Below are 20,984 nucleotides of genomic sequence, written 5' to 3'. Positions count from 1 at the left end.
ATGGCTTTTTTATTTATTTTTGTCATAATATGTTTGTTTTTCTTTTCTTCACAATGTTGATTTGGACTAAGTGTTTGTTAAGTATGATAGCAATTTAAAATTGCTTTCTAACTTACTCTTTTTTTGTGCTTTTTTTTGTTAATAGAATTGAATTAAGCTAAATTGGTTTAATATACAAAAATTGTTGACGTTGTAGATTGTTATTACTTAAAGTATTTAAAGCATCCCGAAAATTTCGGTATCGCGAAAAAAAATCCCGGGATCCTGAGATTCAATAGGGCTGTTTTCTTTTAGCACTGGATGCAACATTTGTATGGGCTATCCAGAACATCGTTGCACTGGTGTTCTATCCAGAACAACTCATCAGTGCAAGTCGCGCCGATGTTGCCGGATTGTATTTTGATAAAGTGATTCAAAATAGCAACTTATTGTGACTAATTTATCAAAAAACATGAAATTCAAAGTGGTACAGTGTCATAAATAATCGCAGCAGTAAATATTTATTGCAAATTGGAGCATTTCATATATTAAAAATGAAGGTTTAACTTCTTTTCTGTGATTGTTTTTAAACAGCTGATGACAGTGTTGCATATTTTTGGAGATGTTCTGGATAAGTGTGTAAATATAACCCTAGCGATAGGCGGTAGGCGAAACATTTTTGCCGCAACGGCAAATACAATAAGCTTGACGGCGAATAGTTCCCTTTTTCACGTTTCCTAGCGTTTTTGTTGTCAATACAGCATGCTTTAACAATATTAAACAATGAAGTTGAATAAAAACATATAATGGCTTGTTATTTGTTGAGTTATTTCAAGAAAAAATAATCTACACGTGTCCAGGCAACAGCAATTCCTAGTGGTGAGTTAAAAAAATTGATAAGCGATGGCAACACTATACCAGTTTTCGCCAAGGAGTTAGAATAAGTTTTAATTTAGCGACACGCCGCTAGCCGTCACGGTATTCCGTCGCGGATTTTGGGCTTCCCATAAGAAATACACGTAAATAAGTGTTCGCCTACCGCCTATCGCTATGGTTATATTTACACACTAAGCGAGTACTCTGTTTTCTTTTAGTCCTTCACGGCTTAGGGTATCCAGTGCTAAAAGAAAACAGCCCTAATATTTTGCAATTCCGAATCCCGAATGACAGCCCTAAACCCACACGGATGAAAAATACTGTTTTTCATATGTTTGGCTATAAACATTATATGTTTGGAACACAAATTTTTAAACACAATATTTTTGAGTGCAAGCATATAATGTTCATAAACTAGCATAACATGTTTGGGACACATATGTTAATATGTTAGAACATATTATGTTTGGGACATAAAATGTTTGTAAATATAATATGCTTGGATGCAAACATATATTAATTTAGAAATAGCCTATAAACATATATGTGTTTAGTAGCTTGGAGCGCTATTTAACAGGGAGCGATATTGAATTAAGTTGGTGGTTGTTGCTTGTTATTACAAAATTAACATTTTATTTTTCCTTGGGCAATTGATCAGCTACTTCTTTGATCCTTACAAACTGTGTGGTCCGCCGTTCTAATCCCCGTCCGGCAAAAGGTAAAATTAAAATAAAAAAAATCATAAAATTGAATAATTTCTTCCACAATGTTTGTATTAAAGGCCGGTATGCACCTCTAGCGAAATTTTCGGTGGCAAAAATTTATTTAAGTCTACAACAAAAAAACAGGGCTGTGTACACAAATTTTAAACCAGCTAATCGCTTTTAAAAATTGTTAATATATGTTCCAAATATTTTTCAAATAAATTGTTGATACAGATACAGACTTTTTAAAACTTTTACGCACACAATGATTGTAATAAATTAATTGTTTGCTGCCAAAATATGCTTTTGACAACCCTGTTATTTTCATTAGAGGTGCGTACCAGCTTACGAAATTGAACGCTACCGAAAATTTCGTTAGCATAAATAGCAATGCATTTCTTATGGGAATGAAATTTTTCGCTAGAGGTGCATACCGGCCTTTACAGAAAAAGGTGCTAAGAACTAAAAAATCACGTGGAAGTGAGAAAGATGTGGGGGAATATACAATTGGGCAGAAACAAAATTTTGAGCATTCGGGTCGAAAACCTATGTTGTTAGCACCTATATTACCTGTTTATTTTCATAATTCATTATGATTGTAAATATATAAATAAATAAATAAAATTTTGAGCACAATATTGTTTGGGAGAATTTTTTTAAGCATATAATATTTTTGGGTGCAAAATGCTTCCAAACATATTATATGTTCACATAATAACATATTGATTTTTGGAAGACAACATTATTGAATTTGGATGCAAAAATACAAAATGTTTGGAACTTAGACTACCCAAACATATATTGTTTAGACCAATATGCTTTATGCTTGAAGCAAAATATGTTTGGGAGTATATGTTACAGAAGCGATTTTTTATGAGGGTGCACCTTAAAGGTGAGTATTAAGTTCGAATTTAGCCGCTAAAATCGCATTTTTCCACGATTACTTTTATTTATTAATACTTTTTAAGGAATACAAACTTTGTGAAAGCTTGCTTTTAGCTATTCCCCATCAAGTTATAATAAAATCTGCAACAAATATGTATAATTTTATTCCTTTTTTACTGATTTAGTTTTCATTTTAGTGAAAAAACACAATGTTGAGTTGGACTAAGTGTTTGTTAAGTATGATAGCAATTTAAAATTGCTTTCTAATTTACTCTTTTCATGTGCTTTTTTTTTGATTAATAGAATTGAATTAAGCTAAATTGGTTTAATATACAAAAATTGTTGGCGTTGTAGATTGTTATTACTTAAAATATTTAAAGAATCCCGAAAATTTCGGGATCCCGAAAAAAAATCCCGGCATCCGGCATATTTTGCAATACCGAATCCCGAATGACAGCCCTAATACCCACCTTAACATGTACACATGATCTCGCCTACCGTCTATCGCCATACTTGTGTTTACACACTTAGAAAATGCACAGCTTTTGACATTTGATAAGCATGTCAGACTATCGATTTTCGGTTTATAATAATCGATGCTTGTTTTATAATCGATTGTTTCATAGTATTCAACCGAAATTTCACATCACTTGTTTTAACGTAGACTTCGACTCGGTTTAATCGTTTCATTTTCTTTGCCCGGATAAAAAGTGACTAGTGCTATATTTTAGAGAACTCAAATTATCATTAACCATTTTTCAGTAACTAAGTTTCAAAGCTTGTTTCCTATTTTCGCAAAGTACAAGCTGCTCCCAAATTGAATTCGGAATTAAAAATACAAACGTCACAAAAAATCAAAGAAAGTGTTAGTGAGAAGAATTACATACACACACATCCTAACATACCAAGGAGAAGAAAGAAGATATGCATCATATTTGAAGATCTAAAATTGAATTCGTACTTGGTATTCATAAAAATTTAAATACTTTAACCGAAAACAAAAAATTTGTTTTGTTTGCAAAAATATTTCAATAACATAAAACATGTCTATAAACAAATTCACCAAAGGCCTTTCAGTGGATGAGAAAGCTGAGATACAGGAGAAATTTATGGAGGTAAAACTAAATCTTACACTATCCAATCTCAACTGTATTATATTATTAAATGTCATTGTTTAAAGTAAAGAGTAAACCACCTTCTTGATGAGTCATTAAAGTCACCAATATATAGTAAACTAGTGGTAGGTGGTTATCGAAAGCTCATTTCCAGTCCGCCACTAGTCACCAATTTATCAATGCCTCTTTTTGGTGAAAAGGGAGTGTGAAAGGTAGAAAAAGAATGTTTACAACATTCAACCCCCCATTTGAGGATTTCGATTTCTTTGTTCGTACACATATTTCAAGGCCTAACATTATGCAGTCGTCGTCCACCATAATACCACGTTACATGTTTGGTTGTGGATAATGCAAAAGGGTGTGTGGGGAGGATGAGTTGGAGAGCAACAGCAAAAGCAATACGAAATACAAACAAATATTTACTCATAGCAGCAATGCATTGAGACACATGGGTGTTGCCGGTAATTTCGTCCGTTCGTAGAAACGAAGCAGGCGCAGCATCTGAATGGGGGGTATTCATAATGAAGGAAGATACCAATCGTATCCATCGAAATTACATGTGCTCACTTATGATTTTATATCTGCACTATGGGTGATGTTTCATAAACAAGAGGGATGAACTATGGGTTGATGAGCAACCCACTTGGAATTGTTTAAACAATAGTGGTAGAATACCTTGCAGGAGGTTGGTCATCTAAGTTTTCTAAGTTTTAAGTTTTTTTATAGTTGGATGCTTGTTATTATGATTTTGAGTGCAATTTATGAAAGAGTTTTTGCAAGGCAAGAACTAACAAAGAGAAATAGCAGAGACTGAGAATGATTCAACTTTTAAATGTTGTTTTTTTTAGTTTTAAAACGAAAACCCAATTAAATAAAACTGTACAATATTTATGAAAAATATTTAAATATAACAAGTGTGAAATAAAAATCTTGTTATTGATTCACGACATTGGCTACTTTGATTTTCTAATTTTATTGAAGAAACAGAAAATATTCATTTTAAACCGAACCTTGTTTCATATAATTGACAGCTCAATAGCGAAGTATGGAGCTGTCCTCAGAACTGAGACAATACATCCGTGGACTATCGCCATGTGAGGTCTTTAATTTGTAACGAAAAGATATATCGATATGTCTCTGCTACCTTACTTTATAATATTAAAACAAGTATTTCTTGAAGTTGTTAAATTGGTTTTAGCCCTTCAAATGTCAATAGGACATTTAAATTTTAAACGAATACATACTAAATACGGTACTTGCAGTTTTGCAAAAACAACAATGTCAGCTAACATATTGCCACTTTTAACTGTCGGAATATTATATATTTAATTAATTTATTTATTTTATATAATACCCAAAGACTACAAGGTCAATACATTATACATTTACTTAAAATAAGTCAACATTTTTTCGACACTTCTTCCATCATTTTAAAGCGATTTGAATACTTCGTTTCATTTCTTTTATTATAAAAAAAATTGATTTTCGAATTTAAATTTTGGCGAAATTGTCAACTACTCATAGCTGCAGCTAGTGACTTCCTCCTAAGGGCTGGTATTTGGTAGAAGATGGAAAACACATCAAACCTCTATAGCTACGACAATATCATCAATAAAAGTTGTAATCTGCTGATACCTTGATTTCCATAATTCCTGGGGTCTTATTTTGTGAAGTCTTTAAAATGTTGGATATGTGATATCAAAATAAATGGACATCAGATGTCTACTATATTAGATTGTAAAAATCGGAGAGAACCGCGATGTTTGCGGTTTATCATTGTTAAAAGTTTTTTTTTTTTAGATTTTTAATTTTACAAGTTTCGCTGTGTGCAACTCTTTACTTTATTATTCAATCCATTTCTTTACCACAGTTTCAAGTATTCTCATCAATGTCAATTTTTTCACAGATAAAGATATACCATAACATAAAGAAAATATGTGGTTGAGAAATACCAAAATGAACAATCATTGTATGCAAAGACAATGATTGTTTATATTTATATTTTTTATGAAGAAATGCATCATTGAATTCCTGTGTGCTATTTATACACCTGTAGCGATAGCAGTTAGTTTATCTCATAGCTATCTTCGTATTTTCTATTCTTTGTTCAATTACTGACAGAGAATTTTCATGATGATATTATACTGACCCAAATGGCATGATTGAATAGTTGTGCATGCTGTGTTAAAGTATGCAACAGTGAATGGCTCATGCCTATATGTATATAAAGACAGATATCGTGACATCACTTGGATGCAGTGTCAAGTTAATTAAACAAACGACGACTCAATAAAAGATCACTTTCAAAGTGTTTCGATGGAGTATTTGTGTGAGTGACAGTATGAATGTGTCCCACTGTTTATTTTAAATTGTTATGCATCTATGCATTTCACTCACTATTATAAGTAATCCGCAATCTCGTTCGATTTAATAAAGAATGAAAGTTCTTGCGTTAATTCCTCTGTTCTTAAATATCCGCATCAGTTTCTTTTGTGTTGATACACAACTTCAATGTTTGCTTCAAAAGCCGATGTTGTTTTATTGTCAATTGATATGTACCCCGGGTATTTTTTGTTTGATTATATATATGTACGTTCGAAATTGTTTGTATTTTATTATGAATGCAAAGAGGTTTATTGACTCTTAAAATTTCGTGATAAATACGATGTACCATAAACCAATTTTAAGTTTTGTAATATTTTGTAAAGCTAAAGTATTGAGAAAGCATTGCCAAAGAGAACTAAGCAATACTTGGCTCCCCAAGAAATATCGTTTGGTAAAGTAAGGTGAAAAACTTCCACTTTTAAATCATTCTTTTGTTGACATTTAGAAAAGTTAATATAATTAAAATTATAGGACCCTGACTCTCCTTCGAAAATACTCAGGAGGACAATGTTTTAGGACAACACAAATATCAAGGTGAAATTAAAGTTATGTTATCTTGGGATTTCCATAACTCCCAATACACAATGAATATACACACTGACAACATTGTCAGTGTGTATATTCATTTATTTAGAAATTAAATATATTCCCTTGCAGACTGGTCAATCCAACCACCAACAACAAGTCTGAGTCATAAATGTTATCATTTGTAGCAGTCGTTAATTTATTTCCTTAAATACAGTGACAGAGCTGTCATTAAAATTTACAACATATTAATGGTTGATGGTGTGTTTTGACATGGTATATGCTACGAAGGAGTCCTGAATCAGGGGTATCATCCAATATTCTTTTATTTCTAACAACATATTAATGGTTGATGGTGTGTTTTGACACGGTATATGCTACGAAGGAGTCCTGAATCAGGGGTATCATCCAATATTCTTTTATTTCTAACAAATCTGGCTATAAGTTTTGCATTACTTCATAAATTCTAAGTCTAGTTTATATCTATAACATCTCAATTCGTGACTTTGCTGTGCTTATTATAATTTACTTTCTGTGGCATGTTAACCCAGACATACATAGGATTAACCACGTACGTGAATACATGATCAGTTAAAACCATTTTGTAGTCTTATCATTCCAAAAGTTGTGCTCATTCAGTTCGTTTGCAAGAGCATTACCCCATTTGGCATAGGTACAGCGTACCACAATAATGGTCGTCTTGTGCTTGGAATTGATAATTACCCAGTTAAATTGCATAATACTAAAAAAGTGTGTGTGTGGTAGCTATGATATTTCCATTTACAAACGGCTAATACAAAAATGCTAGCATTTGCAATGTTGATGTAGCGAACATTGCACTTTCATGCAATCTAGTGACAAAGATGACCATAGCTAATAAATTCAATTAGATAATGGCTGTGAACGCCGCCAAGATTGCATTCAAAATTGATTTTTCTTTGACCTATCGATTTCTAATAGCATAAGGATCTATACTTATACTTTTACTTTCATCGTTAAGTCAATTGGGGAAAGCTATATTACGGTCTTTGATAAATGAAACGGGAAACAGCTTGCAATAATTGTCCCCATTAAACTCGATATCTAGACACGAAAGCAGATCACGGTATGCATTTCTGGTTTGAGCAAACCATATTTGCGGTTTAATTTTGCGGAAGTTTATGAATGATTGTTTGAGTTCATTTTGTGAAATATCAATTTTTATACTGCAGATACAAGCATGGACAGATAACTGCTGCTAGCAAAGAGAGCATCACAAAAAAGAATACATGTATGAAATTAATAAAAATAAAAATAGGGCGCATTTGTTTCGTACGAAGACAATATAAGTTTCCCACGTAAATGTTTGCATTCAAAAAGAGTCCTTTTGGGATTTGTTTTTTTTTTCAAGATGATTGTGTAGGATAGCAATGAAATTATAATAAGCCATACAAAGGAAAACATATAAAATTACAACGAAAACACTTTTACAATAAAAACTGCGATAAGAACATTTTAAAACATAATGAAATCAAAACAAAATATATTGCAATGCTTAAAAATAGCTGTTTATAACTGATTTGCTTTGATTATGTTTTGTATTTGTACAGAAAGAGAGTTGCATGGGTAAGGGGTATCAAGGACAATTTGTCATTCAGAGTACAGAAGTTGATGTCGTATAGGAATAAACTTAAATGTCTGCTATGTATTTTCTCTGGGCTTTCAAGGTCATTTTTGAATGCCCAGAGAAAATACATACAGAGAAAACAATAATTAGAAAAAGGTCGATAAACAAAATAATCTTGTTAAATGTCTGCTAGTTCTTCCAAAAATTAGTCTGCTATAGGGGTACTGTGTTCATGACTAGACTAAATTATGAAGATATAAAAACCAATGCACCCACTCCATATTAATTCATCTCATATACCATTACAATGAAAGCTTATAATCAATTCATACCCATATGACCTTATTTATTTATTTTTTTTTTTTTCATTTATCAGTAGACACTGTAAAAGATAATTTTACCGGCATTTAGAATTTGGGTCCTGTATATAGAAACTTGATTAAAGTTATGTCATTCGAATGTTATTTTTTTTTCTATTGAAGCGAACCCCATTGATAAGAATACTTCGTTTGTATGTTATTTTGTACTGCATTCCAACCAAATTAGAGTGATGACGGACGGGACAATCAGTCTGTTTGTTGCATGTACTTGGCACTTGCTTTGTGAGTTGTTGTTGAGCATGTTGGCGGTTTTCTAGCCGATCCACCAAAAGTGGTAATTAGGCAATTCGTCTAATTTGGTGGCTAACATCATTAGTTTGGTCATAATGATATAGACAATATTCAATAATACAACAATGGCAGCACGAGCACCCATACCAGCATAGTCACAAATCTCGACATTGGCAATAAAGCTACCAACTATGACAAGTATGTACAATGGACAACGACACCAATGGATGACTGAAGCGAGTGGCGTTTCGCTTCGTTTCTTCAAACTTTCTAACCCTCTTCTTCTCTTCGGGCGATTATTGTCTGTTTATTTGAATAGTTGTTTTCTTTTCGGGTATTTTTACGCTTTTTTTCTGTTTGTATGTGTGTATTGGCAGATCATGTTTACAGTTTGTTTTATTGCAGTTTCCGTATACAAATTGCCTCCACCAAAAAGAATGGTCAATCGTTAGCCGTTAAAATAGAAAACGGGTCTTCCCATTCCTTGCATTGTCTTGGTTTTCATTCTTTTCTGGGTGATTCGTCTTTTGTACGGTTGCTAACTTCTGACATGCAGATTTGTTCATGCGTTGAATGGTAAAATCAAATATCGTGACCCATAATGACCATTTGTGCTATAAAACTAAATGCACACATAAACACACTTTGCGGGCCGACTTTGGGAATGTCGGTAGCAATGACAACTTAGCACAACAGCATTTCAAAGACTAAATGGAAATAATGTGCCTATTAGCTAAAACAAAGAGTGTGGCGAGTTGTTAATCGAGGACAGAAGTAATCAAAAGAAATTGTATAATCCATTATTGTCGCTCACTTAGTGGGAAGGTGGTAAAAATGTCATAAAACAACATTTCTTCAAGTCATGTGTTTCGTAGTATCGTTGTTATAATCAAGCAACATTCTCGTAACAATTAAATGCTTCACCTTGATGTCATCAAATCGAAGTTATCAATCTTATCAACTTTAGCACCCCTCTCCCACCATATTGAAGGCACACTGATTGGCTAATGGAGGCAATCACCGAAGTAATTGCAATTACAAGCTTAATTTGAATGTACTCCCACTAATCGCAAGAGCAGATTTCAACCTTCTAACATCTCCATTTACCCCCAAGAAGTTTGTTATTGAAAAGTAACACAGAAGAACATAATTTTGATTTTTTAATTGATTGCAGTTAGCACGGGATAGGTTTGGGTTCACTAGGTGGGAATGTAGTATGATAAGGAAAAAGCACACATGCATGTATTGGTTCTGATAAAAGCATATCAGGAAACGAATTCATATTCGAATTCTTTGTGGGCTTTCATGGCATATTGGGACATTGACGATCAGTTGAGGTTCTCATTTAGTCGAGCAAGGACGCTGTTTCTAGTGTTGGTAGTGATTGGTGATTAGCGAAAAGAGCAAAGCCCTCAAAAATAATTTAGTGTTGTAAACAATTTAAAAGAATGGCCGATATTTTGGATTTGGATCATCATCAGATTTTGGAGGAGTACAAACAAAATTTGGAAGAATTATTGCCAACTGTACGTTTGATATTTTTTATCACACGCGAGTATTCTAAAAAGAACTATTGAATCGGCTAAAGAAATATTTACAACTTGTGAAAAACCCAAAAATATATAGTATTTGTGAAGTATATTTAGATTATGGATGTCCCACCAGTGTGTTATCTTATCTCTACGTGCAAATGAAGAATTGTGCCCTAGCTGATTAGGAAAAAGCTCATTGATTTCCGATGAAATGCGGCAAAGAGGTTCTAGAATACCGCTATGATGAAATGGGAGTTTGGTCGATTTATTATGGGTATTGATAGGAGGATATTTCTTGGTATTGATACGCAAACACCATAAAGCTACAGGTTATTTTGATCCATTGATTCCCATATTGTTACACTTTCCATAAGTATCTATATAGTTTTGTTGTCCAAGCTAAGTTCAACAGTTAGCCAGTAAGTGGTATGAATAATGAGTGTAGGTTGTTTGCTTTGGTAAATTCAGAAACAGGTTTGAATATTTTCAAATAACAATGTGTCACCCGCGCTTCCCAATTGCAAGTTCGCCCTAGACTCAAACCATTAATACTCAACCCCTCCTTCCGTTATCTTTTCATGAATTAAGAAACAAATGAGCAAAGCGAAAAGAGTCGATATGACTCACTTGTGAGACGATATTGTAATAGATGACTAAACCTATCAATAATTTGTTTATGCACACCAAGATGGGTGTGTGAAAATGGCATAGAAATTTAATAAAAATCAAATGATTTTGGCTGTAGGAAAAAAACTATATTCCCTGTTGGATTTTATTTCTTTTCCAGATTGATGCCAACAAAGATGGCTTTATTGACCTAAGCGAACTCAAAGCCGCCCTGGATCAAGTGGGCTTCAAATTGCCCGGTTATCAAGTTCGTGAAATGATTGATGAGTTCCAGAACAAACAACGAACCGCACATCAGGGCAAATTAAACTTGGAAGAATTTGAAAATCTATGTCTTGATCTGAAATCGAAGGATGTGGCGAGCACATTCAAAACAGTTGTTTCCAAAAAAGAAAATTTGGAGACATTGGGTGGTATGTCGAGCATTTCATCTGAAGGTACAACACACTCAGTGCGCCTGGAGGAACAGCTTGCTTTCTCTGATTGGATCAATTCTAATTTGGGCCATGATCAGGATTTGAAACACCTGTTACCTATCGACGCCGAGGGCAAACGATTGTATCAATCAATTAAGGATGGCATACTTCTGTGCAAAATCATCAACCACTCTTGTCCCGACACTATCGATGAGAGAGCTATCAACAAAAAAAATCTCACCGTCTACAGAGAGTTTGAGAATTTAACTTTGGCCCTTGTTTCATCGCAGGCCATTGGTTGTAACATTGTGAATATCGATGCTCATGATTTGGCCAAAGGAAAACCCCATTTAGTTTTGGGATTGTTATGGCAAATCATCCGAATTGGTCTATTCAGTCACATCACTTTGGATAGCTGCCCAGGTTTGGCGGGTCTTCTATTCGATAATGAACGCCTTGAGGATTTAATGAAAATGTCTCCGGAAGCAATTTTATTGCGTTGGGTTAACCATCATTTGGAGCGTGCTGGTATATCTCGCCGCTGTACAAATTTCCAATCGGATATTGTGGACTCCGAAATCTATACACATTTGTTGAAGCAAATTGCTGGCAATGATGTCGATGTGAATATGGATGCTCTGCACGAAAAGGATCTGGTATCCCGTGCAGAAATAATGTTGCAACAAGCAGCCAAATTGAACTGTCGCAGCTTCTTGACACCACAGGACGTAGTCAATGGAGTCTACAAGTTAAATTTGGCTTTTGTTGCTAATCTCTTCAACAACCATCCAGGTCTGGACAAACCGGAACAAGTCGAAGGTCTTGAAGCAATTGAAGAAACCCGCGAAGAAAAAAGTATGTTAAGCTATTAAAAAAATGATTGACGACTAATTTCATTATTTATTTATTTTTATTAATTTTAGCTTACCGTAACTGGATGAATTCTATGGGTGTTAGTCCGCATGTTAATTGGCTATATTCCGATTTGGCTGATGGTTTGGTTATCTTCCAACTGTGTGACATCATTAAACCCGGTATTGTAAACTGGAACCGGGTTCATAAACGGTTTACACCATTACGTAAATTTATGGAGAAATTGGAAAATTGTAATTACGCTGTTGAATTAGGAAAACAACTTAAATTCTCATTGGTTGGTATTGCTGGACAAGATTTAAACGATGGAAACGCCACATTGACTTTAGGTAAATTAAACATATCTCTCATATCGTCTCATTTAGATATGCCATAATCATTAATACCCTATTTCGAAATAAGTTACTGCCAGTTTATTGAATGGATTTGTATCGTAAAAGTAGGTTTACAGTTTACGTTAACTTTTATATGGGGTAACTTGAATATGGGGGTATATGTCTACATGGTAATTTTTATATTCAGAAATGTTCACATAAGACTAGCATGCAACGAAGGGTTTTGAAATGTTGAGTGTCTGTGATGATAGCTAATGACCACCATAGGAAACTATTGCAATGACCTAGAAAGTAGGTTGGATTTTTAAAACATATATGTCCTTTATTAATTTCATAAAGGAACTTTTTAAACTGACATTCTGTATTTTCATGCTATTGCACAAAATTTCTACTTTCACAAGACAAAATACTTACGCACATTGAAAAATTAAAAACCAATTCGCTCACAAACCAAACGACAATTCTCATGAATCACAATAGCTCTGAGTCAAAATGTCATTCACAAATCTAATATAAGCTACCATAGTCCGAATAAGCTATAAGACCAGCACAGTAACATTCGGGGGATTTTAATCAATCCACTTCTTTAACACCCTTTAGAATCTTAGGCGAAATATTTTTGATTTAACGAATCAAAGACAGAATAGGAACAGTTTTTTGTGTTACGTTGTGTACTATTTATTTCACTTCTATTGCGATGATTGATAGTACCTAATTATGGTATGTTTTTGCTCTGAGACAAATTATTGCAATTAAAAATAAAACATTACGACTCGTTTTTGTTCGGAAATAGTTTTAAATTATTCATTAGTTCTTTAAATTTGCTTTAGACCTAAAGTCCACTCCTATTTTAAATATTTCATAAGTATATATTTTTTTTAAATATGGTTTTGTATTATTTTTTCAGCTTTAATATGGCAATTGATGCGCGCCTATACCCTCTCTATTCTATCACGATTGGCTAATTCTGGCAACCCAATTGTAGAAAAGGAAATAGTCCAATGGGTCAATAGTAAACTGACAGAGGCTGGAAAGGAGTCCTCTTTAAAGAATTTTAATGACCCTGCAATTGCTGATGGCAAAATTGTTATTGATTTGATCGATTCAATTAAGGCTGGAAGCATTAACTACGATTTAGTTAGAACCGGTGGCACTGAAGAGGTATGGTATTCAATAAGTTCTACAAAATAAATTTAAAATTATTTTTTCTTTATGGCCTCCCAGGATAATCTGGCCAATGCCAAGTATGCAATTTCAATGGCCCGCAAAATTGGTGCGAGGGTATATGCGCTGCCCGAAGACATAACAGAAGTGAAACCTAAAATGGTTATGACTGTCTTTGCTTGCATGATGGCTTTAGATTACATTCCCAACATGGATAGTGTGGAGAATCAAAACAATATTAATAACAGCAATTAAATATAAGTCATGATGCCAAATAAAATATTGAGAAATAATCCACCATCCACCACAAATACAGTAGTTTTTGAAATGAATTAAACCAAGATGCAAACGCAGAGTATTGAAAAGAAGCTCCTAAATGCCACGGAAATATACAAAACAAATGCAGATTTCCCACGATCTTTACCTTTACAATATATATATACAATACATTGAATATGTCCTGGGTACGAAGTTGTATTTTCTACCGAGTAAAATCATATGAAACACACACACAAATCACGCCAATTAAGTAATTATGTATTTATATATTTTTTAGATTTATAATTTTGTACAAATGTCGAGTGTTGAGTTTTAAACTTCAAATTGGAAATCAACGCCATTTGTAAGCTTGTTTTTTAAATGACTTATTTTATATATATATATATATATCTATACCTACTTATATGATTTTAAAGTAGTTCTTGTATTTTGTTGAATTCCGATTAGGTTTTATATGTAGAAATTCCATTTGTTTCTATAAACCTTATTTTATAAATAAAGGTTAAGCAAAAGAAATTGAGTGAGTGTACAATATATACAGCGACGAGTATGTCATCCAAAACATTAGGGAAGGAAACGTGTATTTTTGTATGACTATTAATTGAACAAAAATCTTTCTGTCTGGGTATCAAGCGGAAATTCAGTTCCTTAAGACACCACAGAAGCAAATAGAGTCAATGGAAGTTGTCTAGCACAAACAAAAATATTTACGCACATTACCAAAAAACCAACTTCAAATATTTTTTACAAATATGAAATGCCGATGCCTTGTGCCATTTGAAGGGGATCCTAAGATGAAAAACGAAACGATCGAGGAAAACAATTCATTTTATATTTTTACGCAATACGCAACAAATGTGTGTAATGTGCAATAAGAAACAAAAAACCAACTACCTAAATTATAATAAACGAATTTTTGTCTTATGTATAAGCTGCTTAACCATCCGTGACATGAATACGAGTTGTAAAAAATCCACATCTAATTTAAGTTTTTAATTTTATTTTATTTTTGATAAGTCTAAAAGGTCATAAAACACCATCAAAAAATTATAACATATAAATGTATCTATTCTGTAAAAAAAAAACGAAAACCGATTATTAATAAATACATGGATATATTTGAAATAAAACTTTCGGAATGAGTGTGCTTTTTTTAGTTTTTTTATTCGAGATTATCTCAGTTTGTTTTTTTTTTTTTGTGATTTTCTCATACATACACATTAGAAATTGTTGATAGTTCAAAGCCATTAAAAAAGTATTTGGAGATAAAGCCTATCACACCTTCTAACAATCAATACCTTTTTCCAACTTAATGTTGAACTGCCGACTTGAAGTTGTTTTTATTCGTTGAAATGATTATGGGCAATTTGGTATATTACGTTACTGTGGGCGGGACTTTCTCAAAGGTATACATTACAGTTCGTTTATATATCCGTTGCTGGGTTTGTTCAACATTTTTCTTATTTCCAATGTCCGGAGTATTCGTAACATCACCCTTAGATTCCAGATCACTAAAGCATTGTATTGTTTTATCGCCTTTTTCACTCTCACAATGATAACACACTTTATTACGCATTGTTTTCTGAACGCACAAAGGATATGATCCATTAATATATCTTGTAGTATCCCTCTTCATTAGGGAATTGGACTTTTCATTTGTTTCAGGATTAAGTTCCCGGTGCTGACGATATTTATTTTTCACTTCGTATACAAAGGATTTTGGAACCGACTCTTTGTTATATGAACAGCTTTCAGATGTTGAGCCGTTGCGGTTACATATTCGGCATTTATTCCTATTTTTTATAACGTCTCTACATCCCTCGGTTGTCTTAGTCGTATGCTTTGATTCTTCTATTAGTGGATCATCTCCCTCTACCGATACGTCTTGTTCTTCTGCGCTGTCATATATGCTAGTACCGTGGGTATCCTCTGTACTAGCAGTAGCTGCTGAAATAGCAGAATCTTCAAAATACTGGCGGACAAATGTATCATAAGTTTTATCGTAGTCGTATTCTTGAGATGATGTTTTATCATCGGCTCTTCTTTGTAAATGGATTTTAGTTTTTATTCCTGATTTTGGCACCCTATGTTTTAAGACCGTCATTGTTATATTTGGACTTTTTAGAACATTTTTTGTAGATAGACTTTCCCTCGTTGTTACACTATGGGGTTGATGGACCGATGTCAAAGTGTCCAGGGCTTGCAATAGTTTTCCGGGTTTAACATTATTCCAATGTATACCCTTTATGTGACTGTCATCAGAAATTGTTTGTCCAATTATTACAAAAATTGCAACGAATACTTTTACTGATAACATGGTCAACTCACACTACTTTCTGTTCATTGTTTCAAAGAAATTTGTCTTTTATAAACGTCGTAGATGTAACGTGAATCTGTCGGAGCATAAGCAATTAAAAATGAATGTTGAAAACCACAACAAAGCATACCGGAAATGCAATTAAAAGAATCATGAACTAGAAAATTAAAAATAATTTAGTTACAACACTTACCGAAAAAGTGATATAATAATCACTTTTTCGGTAAGTGTTGTAACTGCGATATTGTTTTATGTTTATCGTACATTTAAGTAAGACGCTGTGATTTGCTTAACATATATCCAGATGAAGGATGCAGTGTGATTAGAGTGAAATGGGACACACACTTGGCATGATAATGTGGAATTTAAGTGGTTGCACTTGTCTGAGGTTTTACTACGATCACTTCGGAAGGGTGTCAAATCTGACAACTGGAGTTTTGAAGAAACTTGAGGACGCTTTCGAATCACATATTAAGTTGTATGCGGACTGAATAGTAAGTCTCAGGTGACTGAAATTCTAAAATTCCTCGCTGGACTGAACTGGATAAAGCAGTTCTGTACAACTGACACAGAGGACTTAAATATATGTGTGCCAAATCTAGATGATTATATTGGTCGTATCTATGATTGTGCCAGTCGCAATAAACTTGGGATAAATGTAGATAAAGGTAAATTTATACAGCATAATGTCATTCCGTCTAGTTCTATTATATCACTTGGTACTTAAAAAGTTATTTGTACTTAATGTTATACTTCCAATCCAGATTAAGTATATGTTGGCACATGACTTGCTCATACCGCATATATGTGGTGCTGAGGTCATGGGTTGCCCTTTTAATGTCTTTCTATCTATAAGATGTCTTCGTATATTTCTTTACACGTTTCATCTGCATAATTTCCGCTTCTTAACTCCTCCAGAAGTACGCAACTTAATGTTACTCATAATCATTTCAAATGTGTGTTAGGATATTAACATATATAAATTATTATATAAATTATACAAACTGTTATATATGCAATAATCGTATATAACAATAATTGTGTATCTATCAACACATAGTCCACAAGGGATCGGCTTGGTTAAATAAATTAAGATACAAACAATAAATGAACACAGGACTACAGGCAACCAAAAAGACCAGCGAGATAAACAATTGACATATCGCACGTAAGATACAAGATGCCCTTCGTCTAAGACAATCTCAATATGACTGGAATAAATGATGGATATTCACGCACCATTCAACTATGGTTCATGACATCCCATTTCCGCAAACCATGTCCAAAGTTAAAAGTAGTAAAGTTTATAAAAAAACATAAATAAATTGGAAAATATAACATCTTGATTGCGATTACAAAGTTTACGTTTCAATTTATTAAAAAATCGGACTTTTTGATGAGTTATGTCAACTACAAAACTGCTCTCAAAATTAGAACAGATATGCCTGGGACAAAATAGTAAAGCCCCGTTAATAATCATAACCAAAAAATTAGAGGTGTGCGCGTGGCACGAAATTCTCGTGACACGCGTGATTCACGCGTGAATCACGTGAGTCGTGAAAAAAATCCAAAGCAAGTCTCGTGAATGTGCGTGAATGGGACTAAAATAAATATGTCGTGCGTGAGCGTGCGTGAGAAATAAAATCGGTTCGTGAATGTGCGTGAATAAAATTTCTGCAGAATCACGCTCACGAAAAAAATCAAGATTTAATTCATACTCGTATTTTAACTGAAATTAATTTATCTCTCGAACTATATTCTATTTTTGAAGTTTGTTACCTTTGCAGATTTCCGTTTGGAAAATGTCGTGAGGTTCGTGAATTTATCGTGAATCACGAGAATTGTCGTGAATCGTACGTGAACGTGAGTCTTTAAAAGTAGTTCGTGCGTGAGCGTGCGTGAGTACTGGTTTTCATTTCGTGAATGTGCGTGAGTTGGATTGGCTACAACACGTATCGTGCGTGAGCGTGCGTGAATAAACATTTTGTTTCGTGAATGTGCGTGAGTGTGAGTGAAATTTCAGTCACGCGCACACCTCTACAAAAAATCATGGGTTTGGACGTAAATCGCTTGTTTCAATATAACGCTAACAAAAAAAAAAAAGAAAAAAAAAACGGTATAATAATATTGGTGCAGACGAATGTAATTCGAATACAAAATCTTTATTAAGATCCAATAAAACTCTCACACGAGAACAAAATATATATATGTATATACATTAAACGATACACGTATTAAGTATTTGGACGTGTCTAAAACAATTGAAAAAAGAATTTTAAATGAACTCTTCGAAGGAACCTAAATACATCATATACTACGAAATTACTTTAGACGCACTACTGTTGGGAATGTGATTTACCATTTGTGGATTCTTTGAAGTTTTTTGGCGCATATTACGCATTTCTCGACGCTTTTCTCTGATTAGTTGCTTTGTCTGCTCATTGTCCATTTCCTCCCAATCACCGCCATCTTCGTCCACCCAGTCTTCTAAATCAGCCTAAATAGAATTCTTGATATTAGAAGAATATCAAGTGAATGAATGCCAACTTACGTTTAAAGCAATAGGGACATCAGTTTTTGCCTCCAATCTTGAAAAGTCCTGTTGGTTAATTTGATTGTCATTCGGCAAGTAAAATTTTTGCTGTGGTTTTATTACAGGTGTCAATTCCTATGTTGGTACAAATAGCGAATAGAAAATTAAATGCAATTCTAAACTGATTTCGTAGTCCAAGACATACCTTGAAAAAGTCTGGTTCGCTAGCCTCTGTTTGTGGTGTTGGCGGTTTTGCAATTTGTTGTCTGTATTGTTCTATGTGTTCTTGCACAGAACGAGGACTATCGTCCCATGAGTTCCAATCTCGTTCCGGGACATCCTATAAATATCATTTATTCTCAATAGCCACAAAGGAGACGGTGGTGAACTTACCGATGACGTCCTATGCCCTATAGAAGAAGAAACTGGTGAAACAACAACGACATTCATAGGCTCGGAGTAACTGGGTTTTCTTTTCCTTGAAAAGCAGCATAGTGCTCTGCGAAATAATTGCACTATACTCAACAGGAGCACTTTGATTTGTTGTAAAACCATCTTTTATTTAATTTACTACTTCATTTTCTGATAAAGAAAAACGATTTGTATCTTAGAAGTAAAGCCAAATTTTGTATTGCGCTATTGATGATAGGAATATCAGCTGGTTGTCAGTTAATCTACGAGGGTCGCTGTCGAAATTATGGACGGTCGATATAATTTACCATAAAATTTGCACAATATTAGACATGTTTTCTTTTAGTAGTCGATGTATAATTTGTATCAAAGACAATACATCTAAGGAAGATGGGAAATTGGCATGCGTCACACCAAATGTTGCATTGACGGTGTTACTTCCATACATGTTTGTAATTTTTTGTTTGTTTTTCGTTTTTATTTTTTAGATGAAAAACTTAATTTTCTTATTGAAACATTGTTAAATTTTAGGCAACAACAAAAAAATTATATTTTCCTCTTTATGGAAATTTGTTTCCTGCACTTAATTTCTTTTTATTTGCATTTTAATGCTATGTCAATACTTGTCCTATACGCGTTTGGTTCGATAAACAAAAAGTATGGAACTAACACCGTAAATGGTTTGATGTGCTCAGTAGCCAATTTCCCATCATACAAATCAAAGAAAATACATCTAAGGAAAGATGTATTGTCTTTGATTTGTATGAGCTATTCAGAATATCGTTGGTTTGGTGTTCTATCCAGAACTGATGGTGTGCGCGTCAGTGAAATTTGAGCCACATTCTCGAAAAAAATGTTAATTCACGCACGATATGTGTGCTATACACGCACATTCGAGAAATGATACGCTGTACACACAATGCACGTGACTCACGACAAATACACTAGACTTACACATCTTCGAAGGAATAAGCAAAGGTAACAAAATTCAAAAATATACAGCTATTCAGATAAGGTGACTAGCATACGAGTAAGAATTAACCCAACCCAATAAACACAGGATGAGCGTTTTTCAAATGCAACAACTTTTCAGTTTGATGGTAAATATAATTTTCAACATAAATTCAACTTGACTTGAAATAGCTCATCTTCAATACATCTTCAAATTGTTTGCGAATTACTTCCAATTTGCCAAAATGTTGACGAAATCTTTGAAAAGGTGTTGAAGATAATATGAGAAAACTTTGACAAAACACTACCCTAAAATGCAACGAAAAAACCATGTGGTTTTCAATACTTATTTGTGCAACGAAGTTCGTGGTCAATTGCAAGAAATAAAAAAATGGAAAATTTTAAACAAATAACCAAATAGTTTATAAAAATAGGTAAGTGAAAACAAAAAATGAAATAAAACTTTAAGGAAGTCACTAAATGTATATCTCTTTGCAGAAAACTAAAATTATGGATTCTACGTTCTTGAAAACATTAAAAAGCTGACCGATGAAAAAATGGTGGACAATTAACTGGAACTGCTTCAAATAGTTTATAATAATTGGGACGTCAATATGAAAAATTAAATCAACACTTTAGAGAAGTCACTAAATTTAAATCTCTTTGCAGAAAACTAAAATCTTTGGATGCTACATTCTTGCAAGCATTAAGAAGCTGACCAATGAAAAATGAGTGGCTTATCGACAAGAAAAAGTTTCCAGAAACATTACAAGTGCAACCAATTAAAATTGTTAAAAACAACAAATTGTTGAAATCAACAACTTCTGGATGAAAATGTACATCACATCGTCAGTTTAATG

At 33.5% G+C, this 20,984-nt stretch overlaps 3 protein-coding genes across 4 annotated transcripts; 1 reads left to right on the top strand and 2 right to left on the bottom strand.

Moving 5' to 3' along the window:
- Positions 1-3,093: 3,093 nt before the first annotated feature.
- Fim (plastin-2 fimbrin) lies at positions 3,094-13,944 on the top strand. 2 transcript variants are annotated; one of them, XM_075298372.1, is made up of 5 exons: positions 3,094-3,559; positions 11,006-12,116; positions 12,185-12,463; positions 13,377-13,630; positions 13,694-13,944. In XM_075298372.1, exons 1-5 carry the CDS (start codon positions 3,488-3,490, stop codon positions 13,886-13,888), a joined length of 1,911 nt encoding a protein of 636 aa, XP_075154487.1. In that variant the 5' UTR covers positions 3,094-3,487; the 3' UTR covers positions 13,889-13,944. The 2 variants fall into 2 exon arrangements, with proteins under 2 accessions (XP_075154487.1, XP_075154486.1); XM_075298371.1 differs by lacking the exon at positions 3,094-3,559 and adding an exon at positions 10,013-10,212.
- A 351-nt stretch (positions 13,945-14,295) lies between these two features.
- Positions 14,296-16,287, bottom strand: LOC142228068 (uncharacterized). Its single transcript, XM_075298373.1, has one exon. The coding sequence runs from the start codon at positions 16,227-16,229 to the stop codon at positions 15,288-15,290; it is 942 nt and encodes a 313-aa protein (XP_075154488.1). The 5' UTR covers positions 16,230-16,287; the 3' UTR covers positions 14,296-15,287.
- Positions 16,288-18,351: 2,064 nt separating this feature from the next.
- LOC142228066 (uncharacterized) lies at positions 18,352-19,449 on the bottom strand. The gene is made up of 4 exons (XM_075298370.1): positions 19,156-19,449; positions 18,968-19,102; positions 18,781-18,897; positions 18,352-18,726 (listed from the first exon to the last, which is right to left on the bottom strand). Exons 1-4 carry the CDS (start codon positions 19,315-19,317, stop codon positions 18,544-18,546), a joined length of 597 nt encoding a protein of 198 aa, XP_075154485.1. The 5' UTR covers positions 19,318-19,449; the 3' UTR covers positions 18,352-18,543.
- Between the last annotated feature and the right edge of the window lie 1,535 nt (positions 19,450-20,984).

This window comes from Haematobia irritans, chromosome 3 (genome assembly GCF_050003625.1).
Source record: "Haematobia irritans isolate KBUSLIRL chromosome 3, ASM5000362v1, whole genome shotgun sequence".
Classification (NCBI taxonomy): Eukaryota; Metazoa; Arthropoda; class Insecta; order Diptera; family Muscidae; genus Haematobia; species Haematobia irritans.
The sequence above is the reverse complement of the archived record's forward strand: the minus strand, read 5'-3'. Positions and strand labels throughout refer to the sequence as shown.